This window comes from Kryptolebias marmoratus, linkage group LG10, assembly GCF_001649575.2.
Source record: "Kryptolebias marmoratus isolate JLee-2015 linkage group LG10, ASM164957v2, whole genome shotgun sequence".
Classification (NCBI taxonomy): Eukaryota; Metazoa; Chordata; class Actinopteri; order Cyprinodontiformes; family Rivulidae; genus Kryptolebias; species Kryptolebias marmoratus.
The window spans coordinates 22,156,221-22,173,462 of NC_051439.1; the positions used below are offsets into that span (position 1 = coordinate 22,156,221).

A 17,242-nucleotide genomic window follows, 5' to 3' on the forward strand; every position below is an offset into this window, starting at 1 on the left:
TATCTCATCAACCAGTGGATCAGTTTAAACAAAATCAGAGTAATCATGAGATGAACATTTAGTCTGGTTGCTTCAACTAAAACATTTAAATAATAGTTACAAGGATGATCTCTGTACAGAAAAGACCATCTAGTGATTCTGGTAACTAAAAACAGCAAATAAAATTCCTAATCTTTCATTAAACTGAGGCAAGTTTTCAGAAACAATCCTTTTAATTTCTTTTAAAATTAGCAGTTTGTTTCTCTGTCGGCTGCTGTGGTGCTGGGAAATCCCTTCCTATAATGTTTGGTGACATTGTGAAGTTTGGAGATTCCCCCTTTTATTAAAAAAAAAATAGAAATTAAATATTCCAAACCGTTAAAAATCCAGTTCTCAAACCGGCGCCATTTTGTTGGCAGGACGTAAATCACCGAATTCCGACAAACTGCGGATCATTTTGAAGTTTTTGAGATGAAGAATATGAACACGACATTAACTCATATTTATAAAGTCCTCTTTGTGACTCATTTTGCCAACACGGGTCATAAAAGTGGTAGTAGTCGAGCCTCCTTAACAAAAAAACGCCAGTAAATCTCGCAGAATCTCGCGATATCGCGCCTCAACGGCGTTTTCGGGATTTCACCTCTACGCCGTCATTTTTCAACACAAGATTATCTTATTTCATAACTTTGCTGTGACGGGCGATGTACGTTTAAATATAATTTATATTTTCTTTATATTTATGTGGGTTTTAAGTCGCTGACTTTGCTCGACTCGTGTGAAAATAAAAACACGATAACGACAGAAGAGGCCTGCAGCGCCGCCTCTGCTGCTGCGGTTGAACCCGGTACTGCACCGACGTTCACACCGAGCAGCCGGAGCAGATCTGACTCCCCTTCCGCCGGTAATAAAACATCCTTTTCTTAATCTTTGTTTTCATTATTTTTATTTACAGCTCGGTTTGATGACCCGTCTCACAGGCTTAATTATTTTATTCTTTATTTGTTTTTGTTTTGCAGCAGTGATGGCAGAGCATCTCTCCCAGAGCGAGCTGGACTACCCGTTCAGACTCCTGGAGTATTTCAACGGCTTCAGGGTGTCAAAGGTAAGAGGTCAGGGGTCACGTGGACACCCCTCCCACGGCGTGTTCGTCCGCGCTCGACCGCTTCTCTCTGTTAGCAAAATATCTCAGGCACCACCAGATGAAGCTCTCAGATAACCATCACCTGATGCAAAAAAAAACAAAACAAAAACAGCCTCCTAACTGTCCAAGATGGCTGACATCACCACCTCACCTCAGCAGTAACAAACATGGCTGCAGCTGGTCAGCTGGTAGTAGCTGAGAGTCATCCCTGACACTCTGAGCGCTGATATGTCTCATATAAATATCATCTCTTAATGATCTTAGTTCAAGAATACCACCTGCTTTAGGTACAGCGTAGTACTTAAGTACTTTGAAGTACTTTAAAGCACTAAAGGTGTATCTTACACTCATCCTGCACCACATAAAGGCAAATATTACTCTTTCTGCACTGATATAAGCTTTAGATTCTGTCTGAACTAAATCCCAACATAAATATTAAACACCCAGGTAACCTCACCTGTTCACCCTCAGGTGATTTTTGCGGCCTGCGAGTTGGGAGTCTTTGACCTCCTGCTGAAGGCCCGGGACCCCGTCAGCGCCCGCTTTGTGGCCCGGGAGCTCGGCGCCAGCGTGGACGGCACGGAGAGGCTGCTGGACGCGCTGGTGGGCATCGAAATCCTGGAGGTGGAGCGGGCTGACCGGCCAGGTGAGGAGGAGGAGAGGCCAGGTGAGTCGGGACACGTCGAGGACAAACAAGTCTTTATAAAGACGTCCGCCTCGTCTTCATGTCTCTTTATTTCTATCATATCTATATCTGCTTCTTTATCTCTCTGTATATAAACATATATTCCTTTATTTCCTCATCTATCTTTATATGTCTCTGTTTCTATCTCTATATTTCTACCTCTGTCGGTTTATTTCTATCTTTATTTAATGTAGTTTCTCTTTTTCCTGATATCCTTTCGACTCTACATGAGAAACGTTTTTAAATCATTAGGTCTTTTTGCTCATATTGGCTTAATTTACTGAACCCTGAGACAAATAAAACAGGTTAAAGGTCAAAGGTTAAAGCCTCTTCTCTCTAAAAACAACATGGCAGCTCGACTTAGCTTCATCTGAAGGACCCAGAAGACTTCTGCGACAGACGACAGTCAGAGCGACCTCGGTTTAGAAAACCGGAGAGAAATTAGCATGAAAGCAACGAGCTAAATATTCGACCTAATTAATTCTCACCTGTTGAATAAAAGCATTTTGGTGAAGAATATCCTGAGTATTGTTGGATTTGTGTTCAGGTGTAAGTTTTATTTTTTCTGCTGTTTTTGGAGCTTCCTGTTTGGCTCTCTGTTCAAACAGCGCTGTACAGCAGCACCGACGTGGCGAACCTGTACCTGGCCAGGGCCAGCGCCAAATCTCTCCACGACATGATCGTCTACCAGTCCCAGACTGTCTACCCGCTGTGGAGCAACATCGCGGACGCCATCAGGTCGGTAAAAACGGCAGGAAGTCTACAGAAAGCACCTCCTCGCCAACGCAAACCAACAGATGTTCTCTGTCACCCAGGGAGGGGAGGAGTCAGTACGAAAAGACCTTCGGCGTTCCGTCTGAAGACGTTTTCCAGGCTATTTACAGGTTGGTGTTCTCTGAAGATGCTTTTCTTTGGTGTAACGTTCATGTTTTCTTCTGAAACGTCCCCCTCAGGTCCGAGCAGGAGATGGTGAAGTTTATGGGTCTGATGAACTCCTCCTGGGTTCTCGATGGACACGACGTGGTTACGGCGTTCGACCTCTCCTGCTTCCCGAGGATAGTTGATCTCGGAGGTGAGAAACCGCGGCGCCGCCCGCACCTGCGACCCCCCCTCCCTTGTTAACGGTTTGTGTTTTCTGGTTGACGCCCAGGCTGCAGCGGCGCTCTGGCTCACGAGCTGGCGAAGGTGTACCCCTCGTCCTCTGTCGTGGTGTTTGACCTGCCGGAGGTCGTCGAAGCGGCTCAGAAGCATTTCCCGCGAGAAGACGGCGCTGTCGTGTTTCAGTCTGGTGAGCTTCCTTCAAGTTTGAAGTTTCAGAGCAGGAGGTGTGAGTTAGCACGACGCCAGGGCGGAAAGACATCAGCAATGACCTCAGGGAATCAATCTGGGAAGGGTCAAAGGTCATCTGGAGTCCATTGTTCTACAGAGAGAAAGACTATTCACAATAGGAGACAGCTGGTGATCTTCCCCCTGAAGGTCAGACTGTGCAATGAGCTTCATCTCAGCCTCTACAGGCCTCAGTTAGCAGGTTAAAGGTCAACGGTTAAAGCCTATTCTCTCTAAAAACAACATGGCAGCTCGACTTAGGTTCATCTGAAGGACGACAGTCAGAGCGACTTCGGTTTAGAAAACCGGAGAGAAATTAGCATAAAAGCAACGAGCTAACAGTTATTGTCGGAGCAATGACCTCAGAGAAGCTGCTGCTCATCAATCTGGGAGGGGTCAAAGGTCGTTTGGAGAGAGAAAGATTGTTCACAACACCCTGAAGGTCAGACCGTGCAACAAGCTCCACCTCAGACTCTACAGGCCTCAGTTAGCAGGTCAGAGGTTAAAGCCTCTTCTGTCTAAGAAGGAACCAGAAGACTTCTGGAGCAGAACCAGAACCAGAGGACAGATGTTTACCCAGAATGGAGGGCTGATGGTTTGGGCTGATTCTGGAGTCAGATCTGAGGTCATCTGTCCAGAACCAGAACCAGAACGTCAGAGAGCTGAAGCAACGCTGGAAAGAAGAGTGGGCCACAGCTCCTCCACAACCAGGAACCCACTGAGAGTTCTGCTGCTGGAGGAAATAAATAATGACTCAGCAGAATCTGTCAGAGTTTTGACCCGATGAGTTGATTTTGTCCTGAACCTTCATGTGTTCATCCAGCTAACCCTCTCACCTGCAGGAGACTTCTTCAGGGAGGACCTCCCCGCCGCGGATCTCTACGTCTTGGCCAGAATCATCCACGACTGGCCCGAGGAGAAGTGCCTGACTCTGCTGAGGAGGATCCACGACGCCTCCAAGCCCGGTGAGTTTCAGAGCAGACCGCTCGGCTCGTTTTTTATCCCCGCCCCCCTCGCCAACCTCCGCTCAGCTGTCGGAGTCTCTGCCCCCGTCAGGCGGCGGCGTCCTGCTGGTGGAGGCCATGTTGTTCGAGAACAGGCGAGGTCCCGTCGCGGCTCAGATGTTCTCCCTCAACATGCTGGTCCAGGCGGAGGGCAGGGAGCGCTCGCCGTCCGAATACACCCACCTGCTCGCCCGGACCGGGTTCCACGACGTCCAGGTCTGCCGGACCGGCAAGTCCTACGACGCCATCTTGGCCACCAGATGAGCTCAGAGCATTTCTGTCTCAAAACATGAGAAATAATTCAATATTTTCTGAAATACGTGCACTAATTTACATTTTAAATAATAAAAACAAGGACCTCGCAATCTGGACACTGAGATAAAACAATCAGCTGCTTCACTTTTAAATGATTTTTTTAAATTTTAGAAATAAAATCTGTTTATTAGTTATAGCTGTTTGTTTTAAAGGAAACCTTTATTCAGATGTGTCCAAAAATTGTGAAAAATGTGTTTTTTCCAGCTTCCTGCTCGACGTGATGTATTTATATTTACCATAACAAATAAATAACTCAAACCCTTAAAATAAAATTATTTAACCTCAGTCTGTAATTTGTCTTTAATTTCAATTGACGTGATCATTAAATGTACGTCAACTGGAGTCAACCTTATCTAAGATAGCCGCCACAGCTAATCAGCTGGTGCTGTAAGGGTCACCTGTTTCTAAAACTGTGCCTGTCTGTTAGCAAAATATCTCAAGAAGCACTGGACGGGTTTCAGTTCAGTCATCAGCAAACAATCAGGTGGAAACCTACAAATGGTTAAGTTTGGGGGGTCAAGACAAAACAAGATGGCCGCCACAGCCAACTTAGGCAACATAAATGCAAATAAAAACAACTGTCTGTTAGCAAAATATCTCATGAGCCGATGGACAGATTTTAATGAAACTCACAGGAAGTGATCATTAGATGTTCATCTACATCTCATTAAAATTTGGAATCTCCCCTATTTAAGATGGCCACCACAGCTAATCAACCTTAACCAATGGGGAAATGGCTGTAACTCGGTCAATTTTGCAGATATTGAGCTAAAATTTGGTGTGGTAGTAGCTGAGAGTCATCCCCAACTTATACTCCAAGGGCTGCACAATGTGAAGGATCTTTGCTGAAAACTGTTGTTTTAATTATTGACATCAACTCTGTTTGTCTGTTAGCAAAATATCTCATGAACAGCAGGACGGATTTTAATAAAACTCACAGGAAGTGGTCATTAGATGTTCATCTACAACTCATTAAAATTTGGAGTCACTCCTATTTAAAATGGCCGCCACAGCTAATCATCCTTGAGCAAGGCAAAAAGGCTGTAACTCAGCTAATTTTACAGATATTGAGCTGACATTTGGTGTGGTAGTAGCTGAGAGTCATCCTCAACACATCTCATGGGTTAAACTAAAATCTGGCGAGCGACATGCATTCCCTTCACCGCGGAAAGGAGGGGGACTTGGACCGCCGCCCGTACACAGGGTCGTTTCGGCGGGGCTTTGCTGCCACCCACCGGGGAGCATGCGCAGTTGCAGCCCGGGCTCGGAGCCCTCCTCCCCGGCCCGCGCCGCTCGCGCCGCTCCGTGTTTGTGTGGAATGCGGGTCAAGCGGAAGTCACTGAAGAAAAAAAAAAAAAAAAAAACCCGAAAAACTGCGCCCCGTATCAAACTCCAGCAGCGGCTCCGCTCCAGTCCGCCCGCGCTTCTCCGTATGTACCCGGTCCGAACCGGTCCCACCCGTCCGGGCCCGGTTCGGCTTCTAACGCGCTCTTCTCCGCAGAAATGTCTGAGCGGGTTCGTGTCGCACGAGCGGTCCGCTAGGAAAACGCGACGTCGTCATTTTTAAAATGGCGCCAAAGATTAACCTGAGCCAGTGCGTCGCTGATAAACACGCCGCCCTGCACAACTGCTAGTTAGCCGCACAGGCAACTAACTAACCAACTAACTAACGCTCTCATGGTAGTTTGCACTTCTTAAACAAGTGGACTTTTATCTGAACCAGAGTTTGACCTTTAACCTCTGACAGTTAGCAGGCACCGGCTGAGGTTAATGAGCGGCACTGTAGGAGCGATGCTAGCATCAGTGGCTAATGCTAACCACTAACTGTCAGCTAGCTACAGTTGCTAGCCTACGTTTCTTACTCTGGCGTCAACCTTCGCGGTGCAAACCGATCAGTTCAGGCATATATCGCTAAACCGTGGCTTATGGTGCTCGAATATTTTTAAAATATTGTTTTCCACGTCAGGCGCCTGGATGTGGGTGGGCCTGCGGGTTACATAACAGCGGGGCGTTAGCGATCAGGCTAACGCGCTGCTGCTGGAAGTAGCTGACGGATTAAAACGCACGACGCAGTTCGCCGTCGTTTTAAAAAAAGTTGCAGCAATTTTACACAAAACCCAACGTTGCTCTTCAGAACACGTTCGAGCTTCATTTTACAGCACGCAGTTATTTGTCTCCCCCCCAAATAAGCGCTGTTTAGTCGGGCATCACGTTAGCATATGCTAAGCTAACAGTTAGCCTAGCCTGCTAAGATAAGAGTTTGCGCCTCTCGCCTTGTTTGTTTTTGTTTATGTTTTAAGCGCCTGATTGTAATTCAAACGTTAACCGACATAACTAACATGCTAACCTTTTAGGTGCACATTTATTTTTTATTGAACGAGTTTATGATGCTTTGGGATCACCAAGGAAACGTAAAAAAAATTGTTTTTTCCCCTCACTCACTGTTGTTTTTATGTCAAAACAGTAAAAAACACGCAAATAATCTGTAAGGAAAGGGACTAGAGTAGTTTGTAGATTTAGTAGCTCGTACTTGATTATTTAAAAGTGTTTTTTTAAACTAAACTTTACTGAATTTAACAAGAAACAAATCAATGTGTTCTTAAAGTTTCAGTTGTGATGCAAGATTTAAAATAACTACAATTAACTGTTTATTTATGCTCGTTTTAGTTTGTTTAGTTTGTGACCCCTGCTGGCAGAATGAGGAACTTTTCATTATTAGTTTATTATTATCAAATCCTCCGCCTCAGAAGCTTTAAAATGAGCAGTAGTTTGTTTAAATTTGATGATTTGTCTCCCGGCATCAAGATGTTTTTTTGTTTGAAATCTCAGGTGTTTGTTTCTGAGTTTTACACAAAGATCTGTTCGAGCTCAGAGCACTCGCTGGGGGTAACCCTCGGCTACCACCACGCCGAGTTTTAGCTAGGCTGACCGAGATAGATCCGCTTCCGTGTCCGGTAAGGTCGATTAGCTGCGGCAGCCATCTTGAATCGAAGGTTTATTCGAATCCGTCCGCTGGGTCGTGAGATATTTTGCTAACAGACGCAGATTCAGAACACAAACTGTAGAGGAACCATGAACTGTGGTTTACTGAGGTTCTGAGTTACCTTTTTATTGATATTTATTGTAAATTAACATCTTATGTTTTTGTTTATTTTTTGTGAAGTGCCCCCACCCCTGAGCTCAACAGACAAAACACGATGAAGAGAATCCGACACCCCAGCAGCAGCGACGACTCCGACAATGGAAGTAAGTGAAAAATCGCCTTCATGACGTGTTTATAAACAGATTTAAATGTGTTTGGAGTCTCCTGCCACTGAAAGATCTACAGCAGAAGAAAGATTAGTGATGCAGTATTTTAAATTCTTACCTTTTAAATGACCGTCTGTAAGGATTTTATTTAATTTTATTTGGAGGTAGTGGAGGCCACGTCGCCTCTAAGTTGTAACGCTCAGGTAGAGTGAGTCTGAGTTTAATGTTCAGGACTGAAACAAGCAGAGAAGAAGGAGAAACGGACACAGGTGAAGGGAAAGCAGAGCTTCGGTGAGAGGCAGAGTAGGAACAGGAGGCGTATTTGAACCTTTAAAGACGTCCTGGCAGGTCAGGTAGGCCGGCTGAAACGCAGCTTCACCTTCAGGAAGTATTCACGCCCCTTCGCTGTTTGCAGCTGAGATGTTTCCACACCTCGGTTAGAGTCGAGTTGTGAGGCTCTCTGTAGAAGATCCTCCAGAGGAACTGCCTGCAGAGCTCAGGGACGGAGCTCCTCGGCCTCCGTGGTTCTCAAATGGAGGAACCAGGACTCCCCTGAGAGCTCAGATCATGGTGACTCCTGCGTGAAGATGGGACCTGGACTCCGAGGCTCGGTGGAAGCTTCTCCTCGGAGCAGAACACCGGGAACCAGACCCGGACGTTCGGCCTCGGATCTCAACATTCTGCAGCGAAGCACGGCGGCGGTAGTCGAGGGAACTCTGAACACCACGAAGAACCTGCTCCACGGAGCTCAGGACCTCGGACTGGACCAGAGTCCTGGACCCCATCAGGACCTAAAACTGGCCTCACAGACGGCCTGCCTGTTTTCGAGTCCAGACTGAAGATAAAAACAAACATCTGGAGCGTCAGGCAGAAAGCGACGGGGTCTGGATACTTCCTTTGTTTTCAGAAAAGCTGAATTTATAACAAAGAACCTCGACAGGAACATCGACCTGTTTACTGCTGATAAAACCTTCAAAACATCCTTCTATGTCAGTTTATGTTTCCTCTTTAGGAGAGTTTCTCCCGATCGCCTCGTGTTTCCTGACCTTTAAAAAGAGACGCTGACATTTCGTGTTTGTGTCGTTTCTCCACCAGGTAGCTCCACCTGCTGGTCCCAACACTCGTCGCAGCACCGGAGGGGAACCGGGCAGAAACCCTCCGAGGTACGTCTGCGACCCGCTTTCACAACGCGTCCGACCCGTTCGACTAAAGAACCGTTTACTGACGAAACACTAAAACCAGTCTTTGTGTTGCTCCTTTTGTTTAATGAGTGAAACACCGTCCAACTAATGACTCATCTGACCAGAAAAAACATTAAATTAAAGTAAAACAGGGACTCCCACCAGACCGTCTTTACCCTAAATATGTTAAGTTTTGGAATTTTCCATCGTTTAGAAGTTTGTTTACAGGAAACGGGAGATAAAAACAGCGGGGCCCAAAACATCTGGTTAAATCTGAGTCTGGAGAAGTCTCTTTCCTTCCGGGTCTCCACCTCGGACGAAGAAAAACAAAAATAACCAGAGATGTCCGATTTTTTTATTAAACTGCCTCAAACAGAAAATCCTGTAATCTGGGTCCAGGTAGGACTTTGTTTGGGTCCGGTTCTTGCTCAGGTGTTTAGTTTGCAGTAAACGGACGAACAGGAAGCAGCAGCGAAGCTAAAAGTTCACACTTTTAAGGGGCAGTGAAAGCATCATTATTTGAGCGGAGATGATGATAAACTGGGAGCAAAATTCTGATTTCATCGTGTTTTTATAACGACGTGCACCATCAAACAGAAATGTTAAAATCTTTCACGTTTCTGTTCATTTTGTTGTAAAAATCCACCTTTTCTGACACCTTCAAGCTGCTGTTTGTTTGTTTGTTTGTTTGTTTTGTAAACGCAGTAAAGTCTTCAGCTCTCTCCCTCAGGTTTTCAGGACTGACCTGATCACAGCCATGAAGGTCCACGACTCGTATCAGCTGAACCCGGAGGACTACTACGTCCTGGCGGACCCGTGGAGGCAGGAGTGGGAGAAGGGTGTCCAGGTCCCCGTCAGTCCTCAGTCCATTCCACAGCTGGTTGCCAGGTGGGGACAAAAAGCTAAAACTTGGCGTGTTGTTTAGCCCTCGAGCCGCGGCTGAACGTTTGTGAACTCCTCCGTTGTGCAGAGTGCTGGCGGAGAAAGGAAAGGAGGTCATGTTCATCCGGCCGAAGAAGCTGATCCGGACGTCCGGGACTGAGGCGCTCGGCTACGTGGACATCCGGACGCTGGCGGAGGGAATGTGCCGCTACGACCTGAACGAGGAGGACGTGGCATGGCTGCAGATCATCAACGAGGAGTTCGCAGAGATGGGTGGGTTCCCAAGCGCCGAGCCGCCATCAAAACGTTCGGCGGCTCTTTAATTCCTTCAGAAGCTACGTTTAGCTTTTAGCTACTGTTAGCTTTAATCTGTACTTTAAGCTTTCAGTTAGCCTTTTAACTAACGCGCTAAAACCGAGTCCAGACCTTCCTGTCACTTCCTGTTGCAGCCATGCCGCCGCTGGACGAGCTCACGATGGAGCGGGTGATGGAGGAGTTCGAGCGCTGCTGCCACGAGAACATGACGCACGCCGTGGAGACGGGGGAGGGGCTTGGCATCGAGTTCGACGAGGACGTGGTCTGCGACGTCTGCCTGTCGCCGGACGGGGAGGACAATAACGAGATGGTGTTCTGCGACAAGTGCAACATCTGCGTCCATCAGGTCAGGAGATGAGCCGAACGCGAGCTGAAAGCTAAAGGGAGCAAACGATAACTGAAAGCAGCCGAAGGTTAGCTTAAAGCTGAAAGTAGGTAGATGGCTAGCTGAAGAATGAAACAGCTGGAAGCTAAATGTTGCAAAAGGATATTTAAGAATTAAAGCATCAAAAGGCTAGCAAGTAGCTAATGCTAGTATAAAGCTGGCTAGCTAAAAGTAGCAGAAAGTCAGTTGTAGTAAGCAAAATGATAGCTAAATGTAGCACTAGCTAAAAGCAGCAAAAAGTTAGCTAAAAGAGAAAAGTAGACAAAGGCTAGATTAAAGCTAACAGAACGGTAGCTAAAAGCAAGAGCCTAGCTAAGAGTGTGAAATGGCTGGGAGCTAAATGCAGCAAAAGAGGCTGATCAGGCTAGCAAGAAGCTAAAATCAGTTAAAAGCTGGCTATGAGCTAAAATAGCTAGCTAAAACGAGCAAAACAGCAGCTAAAAGCTAAAGTAAGCAAAACTAGCAAAAGGCAGCGAAAGGCCTTAAACCTAAAAGTAGCAAAAGGCTATCAAGAAGCTAACTCTAGTAAAAAGCTGGCTATCAGCTGAAAGTATTAAAAGTTAGCTCAAAAGAGAGAAGTAGCCAAAGGCTAGATTAAAGCTAATAATAACAGAACTGTAGCACAATAATAAAATCTGTAAATTCTTATTTTTGTTGGTTTAATTTAGATTTAAATAAAAATGTAAACATTTTGTTTACATGTTTTGGAAACACTTTGTTTAGTTTTTGTTTATTTTCTCAGGCGTGTTACGGCATCCAGAAAGTCCCAAAAGGCAGCTGGCTGTGTCGGATTTGTGCGCTCGGCATCCTCCCAAAGTGCCAGCTGTGCCCCAAGAAGGGCGGAGCCATGAAGCCGACGCGCAGCGGCACCAAGTGGGTCCACGTCAGCTGTGCCTTGTGGATCCCAGAGGTACCGATCCGCCTTTCTACGCGTCGTTCCCGTGCCTGTAATCCGCCGCTCGCGTCTGAACGCCGCTGTTTGAAATCTGCCGCGCAGGTGAGCATCGGGAACCCGGAGAAAATGGAGCCCATCACCAACGTGTCGCACATTCCCAGCAACCGGTGGGCTCTGATCTGCTGCCTGTGCAAAGAGAAGACGGGAGCCTGCATCCAGGTCCGGTCCACACACACACACACACACACATCAGGATTCAGACAGAAGCTGAAATGCTGCTCAAAGTTTAGAGGAAGTTTCTGGTTCGGGTCTCTGAACTTTGACCTCAGAGCGTCAAAACGGTTCTGACAGACGGCCTCACATCTGACTCCAGAATCAGCCCAAACCATCAGCCCTCCACCACTGTGCTGACAGCTGCAGTGCATTCTGGGTAAACATCCGTCCTCTGGTCTGGTTCTGCTCCAGAAGTCGAGCTGCCATGTTGTTTTTAGAGAGAAGAGGCTTTAACCTTTGACCTGCTAACTATGGCCTGTAGAGTCTGAGGTGGAGCTCGTTGCGCGGTCTGACCTTCAGGGTGTTGAGAACAATCTTTCTCTCTCCAAACGACCTTTGACCCCTCCCAGATTGACGAGCAGCTTCTCAGAGGTCATTGCTCAGACATTAAACTGTTAGCTCGTTGCTTTTACGCTAATTTCTCTCCAGTTTTCTAAACCGAGGTCGCTCTGACTGTCGTCTGCCGCAGGTCAAACATTCAAAGATGGAGGATCGGTCTGATCTGATCTCTTTCTGTTTTCACCTCCAGTGTTCTGCCAAAAACTGCCGGACGGCGTTCCACGTGACGTGCGGGCTCCACGCCGGCCTGGACATGAACACGGTGCTGACGGAGGACGACGAGGTGAAGTTCAAGTCCTTCTGCCCCAAACACTCCGGGCTGGAAGGAGCCGAGCCCGGCGCCAAGGGGAGCCCCCGGGAGAAGAGGAGGTGGGCGAGCAGCGACCAGGAGGAGCTCAGCAACCAGCAGCAGGAGAAGAGGGTCAACCTCCGCAAGATGAAGCTCCAGGAGATGGAGGAGGAGTTCTACCAGTTCGTGGAGGTGGAGGAGGTGGCCAAGAACCTGAAGCTGTCCCCGGAGGTGGTGGACTTCCTCTACCAGTACTGGAAACTGAAGCGCAAAGCCAGCTTCAACCAGCCGCTCCTGGTGCCCAAGAAGGACGAGGAGGAGAGCCTGGCGCGCTGCGAGCAGGAGGTGCTGCTGCGGCGCCTGCAGCTGTTCACGCACCTCCGGCAGGACCTGGAGAGGGTAGGTTCCTCCTGGAGGAGCTCAGGGAGGAGCTGAATAAAGGCTGGAGCCAACGGAGGCTGCGTCTGCTTCGAGACAGTTTTAAACCCAGAACCAGAACCTCCAGCTGGTTCTGATCAGGGTTCTGTTAGCTCAGGGTTCTGTTAGCTTGTTAGCTCGTTTTCATCGTCCAACTAAATAAAATTAGTATCGAGACACAATCTACCTGATAATTCACATTTTATTTATTTCAGAACCGACGGTTCTTCAAGAACATTAAACTATTTCAGGTTTTTATTTTTATAGAAAATAAATAAATTCAGCAACAAGTTTTAAAATAAATTGTTTTATTGGTTGTTTTAGGACCGAAACGTCCTGAAATAAAATCAGAGCTCCGAGGAGCCACAGCATGATGCCACCACCGCCGTGCTCCGCAGCCGGTTCAGTGTCCTCCAAACGGACTTCTTGTCATTGTGGACAAACGGCTCCGTCTTCGTCTCGAATGACCATTAAACTGTCCCCCAGAAGACATTTGGTTTGAGCTTTAAGGGTTATTTGTTTGGCGCAAAAGAAGAGGTGGACAGGGACACTGGGGGACAGAGACACAGGAGGGCAGGGACAGCTGGTGGACAGGGCTGCAGGAGGACAGGGACACTGGAGGGCAGGTACACAGCAGGGCAGGGACAGCTGGTGGACAGGGCTGCAGGAGGACAGGGACACTGGAGGGCAGGTACACAGCAGGGCAGGGACGCCGATGGACAGGGAGGCAGGTGGACAGGGACACAGATGGACAGGGACACAGATGGACAGGGACAGGTGTTCCAGGTGTCTTTCAGCCTGAACTGAGACTGATTCTTGTTTTTAAAACAGATTTAACTCTTTATTTTCTTGTCTTCTTCGCTTCTCGCCGTCTCACGCTGTCGTCTGATGCGACCCGATAAAAACCGCAGGTCTGTTTGCTCCTCAGGTCCGTAACTTGACCTACATGGTGACGCGGCGGGAGAAGATGAAGCGCTCGCTCTGTAAAATCCACGAGCAGATCTTCCAGCACCAGATCCGTCTGCTGGACCACGAGCTGCTGAACGGTGAGGCGATGCCGCCGCCGGGCACGGCGCCGTAACGTTTGCCTCTGTCCCGCAGCTTCACGTCTGTCCTGTCTGTTCCAGGCGATCCCTCGGAGAAGGACCTGGAGACGCTCTTCTCCCTCGGATGGTTGTCGTCGCAGGGCTCCGCCTCCCCGCTGACTCACTCTGGACTGAAATCCAAGCGAGGCTCGGCGAAGCAGAGGAGGAGGAGAAGCGGCGACGGGAAAAGCCCGCCCGACCCGTCACCGTCCGACAGGAAGCTCCCGGAGACGAAGGACGGCAAGAGCTCCCGAATCCCGGAGGGCGGTGGCGACGGCGGCGGCGCCAAAGTCCAGAAGTCCCACATGAGGCTGCAGATCTTCCTCCCGAAGCTCCAGAGGCCAGAGGTCCTTCTGGAATCCGCTGCCGTCAAGCTGCACAAACCCGCGGGCGCCACAGGCCCGAGGCGAGACGCCGCGGGGCGAGAAAACGAGGCGCTGGTGAGGCGGAAAGACGAGCCGGAGGAGCGAGCGAGGAAGAGGCGGGGCGACGTGACGGAGGGCTGCCAGGTGAGCGGGCTCGGGGCGAAGCACCTGGAGAAGACGGTGTCCATCAGGCTGGTTGACATCAGGAACTCGGACTCAGACGAGCGGTTCGGAGACGAGCGGGCGACCAAACGGAGCGCCGCCAACCTAAACACTAACAAAGCCAGCCTGGTTCCCGGCGCCGTGTCCAGAACCAACGGCTGGCTCCGAAAGCCCCCCGACCGGGACGCACACCTGAAGACCTGGGGCAAGTTCCGGGTCCCCAAGAGGAGCAACAAGCCGCTGAGGGAGGAGCAGGAGGCGGAGCGTAGCAAGCCCCTCCTCCGGCCGCTCACCAACACGTCGGCGCCGTCGTACCCCAGGACGCGGCTCCGCACCGGCACCGAGAACGACGTGGGCGACGGCGAGCTGGAGCCCTGCCTGAAGCAGTGCCACGCCCACAAACTGAGGGGCGACTCGTCGCTGGGGCGCCAGTACGGCGCCGACGTGATCCGCCGGGGCGTGCTGGCGTCCTGATGGCGCCGCCCGCCGACTGAGACCAGTGTTAGCCGCTTCTCCGTCAGAGCCGTTATTTATTTTTTTATCTGTACCTTAATGGGAAATATTTTCCTTTGAAGTCTGATTTTATTTATTTATTTTTTCCTCCCGTCTTCGTCGAGCGGCTTAAATCCGTCTGCGGCCTTTTAACCACAGAAGAAGAAGAAACCCACGAAGGTCGAATGTCACAGAAAGAAACCGAAACTCGAGAAAAAGAATAAAATTTACAGAAAATCAACGAATGAGTTTTAATTCAACAGAATTATTTAAAAATGAACAAAAAGGGGCGGGACCGTTAACTTTTCTGGTCCTCTGAGACATCCTCAGGTGTCCTCAGGTGTCCCCAGGTGTCCTGGTCCTCCTGGTCGCAGCACATCTGGGTCCAGGAAGCCTCGATAGTCTTCAGATTTCACTGGACCCTGATCAGACCCTGACCCGGAACAGAACCGAGCCTCCTCCGTGTCCCTCCTGTAGGGTCAGGGTTCTGTCCTTCCACAGGGAGGCTGTGGATCAGCGGTTTGAGTCGGAGGTTCGGTTCCTGGCGGTATTCGGTCGCGCGCTTCAGATTAATTTATTCAGATTAAATTTCTGTGTGGACGGACACCGTCTTTCACCGGTTGTCCCAGTCTGTCTTTATGACCTGGTGTCCTCCTCGGTTGTCTTCCGTCAGGTCCACTTTGTCTCAAACAGACAGATGCTGCGATCTGATGACCTTTGACCTTGGAGTTCACCTCTGAACCCTTTAGAAGTTCTTCTGGTCTCTTTGGTCATCATTCGTATTATCCGTCTCTTCAGTTTGTCCTCTCATGGACACGTCCAGGGAGGCTGTCTCCAGTCAAGTGGACCTTCTGTAGTCTCAGGACCGTCCAGCTGCTTGGAGATGGTCTTCTAGTCTTGACCTTTAACCTTCTTGCCAATCAGTGTCTTTCTGAGCTCCTGAGACAACTCTGTCCTCAGCTTCCTGTCCCCCACATTACACACCATGATCCCAAACAGCCCTGTGACTACCTGTGCTCCCTTAAACAGGCAGCCTGACTGATTCCAGACCTGAGGACACCTGAGTTGGACACGTCCCTGAAGTTATTTCTGATCTTTGTGGGTTTTGTGGACAGATTTATCTGCGTCTGGATCTAAAGAAGCTCGAAGACGATCCTGATCTCATAAGCTAACGCGTCTCCGTAGGTCCGAGGTTTTTTTTTTTTTTTTTTCGGCTTTTCTCCGACGTTAAGAGTCCGAAACAGGAAGTGAAGCTGCCGTCCTGTTCCTGTTTGAGCGCCGCGGGCTGCAGGCGCCACATCATGAACAGGAAACACAAAAATAAGAGGAAATAATGTTTTAACAGCCATCAGCACTTAAGTGTATCGTGTGCCTAACTTTAATTTGAAGCATTTGCACTAAGAGGCCGGCGCGGGTTCGAGGCGAGCGAAGATATTTTTACACGGAAATAAAGAAGCGTCTTTTTGTACCGTCTGCTGCTGGACTGATGTTATGCAACGAGAACGTTTGATGTGAGAGAAATAAAATGCTGAGAAGATTCCTTCCTGTCTGAGACATTTGTCAGAAGGTCCTAACAGGTCCTCGCAGGTCTGCAGGAGGTCCTCGCAGGTCCTCACAGGTCCTAACAGATCCTCACAGGTTCTTACAGGTCCTTGCAGGTTGTGGCTGGGAGGTATAGATATACTTATTTTAGATGAGAGTTCATTTTTTTTATTGTAAAAAAAAGCAACAAAATTTAAAGTATAATAAATATTAAATAGAATAAATGTACATCTATATTATCTAGGTCTATAATGACCTAATTTTGCATTCCTACTTGCCGAGATCTGCATTCAGCCATCTATATTCTGTAGCTCTATAATTACCTATTTACGCATATTTAGTCATCTGGATCTACATTCAGCGATCTATGTTGTCTGGATCTATAAGTGCCTATTCGTGCCCATCTATCCCTCTATTTCTACATTAAGCTATCTATACAGTCTGGATCTATAAATGCCAAATTGTGCATATCTATCCGTCTATTTCTACATTGAGCTGTCTACATTCTCAGGATCTATAAGTGCCTCTTTGTGCAGATCTATCCCTCTATCTACGTAGAGCTATCTATATTGGTCTAGATCTATATCTGAACATAGAAATAGACGGATAGATATGCACAATTTGGCATTTATAGATCCAGACTGTATAGATAAGTGCCAAATTTTTGCTCATCTATGCCTCTATTTCTATGTTGAGCTTTCTACACTGTCTGGATCTAGAACTGCCTACTTTAGCACATCTATCGCTCTAGATCTACATGAAGGAATCTATATTGCCTGGATCTATAATTGCTTTATTCTGCACATCTGTGTCAATTTCTACATTGAGCTGTCTATATTCTCTGGATCTATAAGTGCCTCTTCGTGCACATCTATCCCTCTATTTCTATGTTCAGATATCTATAAAGTCTGGATCTAT

At 48.1% G+C, this 17,242-nt stretch overlaps 2 protein-coding genes across 4 annotated transcripts; both read left to right on the forward strand.

The window, feature by feature from the left end:
* Window positions 1-584: 584 nt before the first annotated feature.
* Window positions 585-4,651, forward strand: asmt2 (acetylserotonin O-methyltransferase 2). The gene is made up of 9 exons (XM_017439568.3): window positions 585-883; window positions 999-1,084; window positions 1,595-1,790; window positions 2,417-2,546; window positions 2,624-2,692; window positions 2,762-2,880; window positions 2,959-3,096; window positions 3,977-4,099; window positions 4,191-4,651. Exons 2-9 carry the CDS (start codon window positions 1,004-1,006, stop codon window positions 4,400-4,402), a joined length of 1,068 nt encoding a protein of 355 aa, XP_017295057.1. The 5' UTR covers window positions 585-883; window positions 999-1,003; the 3' UTR covers window positions 4,403-4,651.
* Window positions 4,652-5,732: 1,081 nt separating this feature from the next.
* On the forward strand, window positions 5,733-16,322 carry jade1 (jade family PHD finger 1). 3 transcript variants are annotated; one of them, XM_017439588.3, is made up of 11 exons: window positions 5,733-5,883; window positions 7,617-7,699; window positions 8,798-8,865; window positions 9,614-9,771; window positions 9,854-10,038; window positions 10,215-10,426; window positions 11,208-11,375; window positions 11,463-11,579; window positions 12,163-12,660; window positions 13,607-13,724; window positions 13,806-16,322. In XM_017439588.3, exons 2-11 carry the CDS (start codon window positions 7,651-7,653, stop codon window positions 14,762-14,764), a joined length of 2,532 nt encoding a protein of 843 aa, XP_017295077.1. In that variant the 5' UTR covers window positions 5,733-5,883; window positions 7,617-7,650; the 3' UTR covers window positions 14,765-16,322. The 3 variants fall into 3 exon arrangements, with proteins under 3 accessions (XP_017295077.1, XP_017295075.1, XP_037833728.1); XM_017439586.3 differs by lacking the exon at window positions 5,733-5,883 and adding an exon at window positions 5,913-6,133; XM_037977800.1 differs by lacking the exon at window positions 5,733-5,883 and adding an exon at window positions 6,187-6,864.
* Window positions 16,323-17,242: the final 920 nt, after the last annotated feature.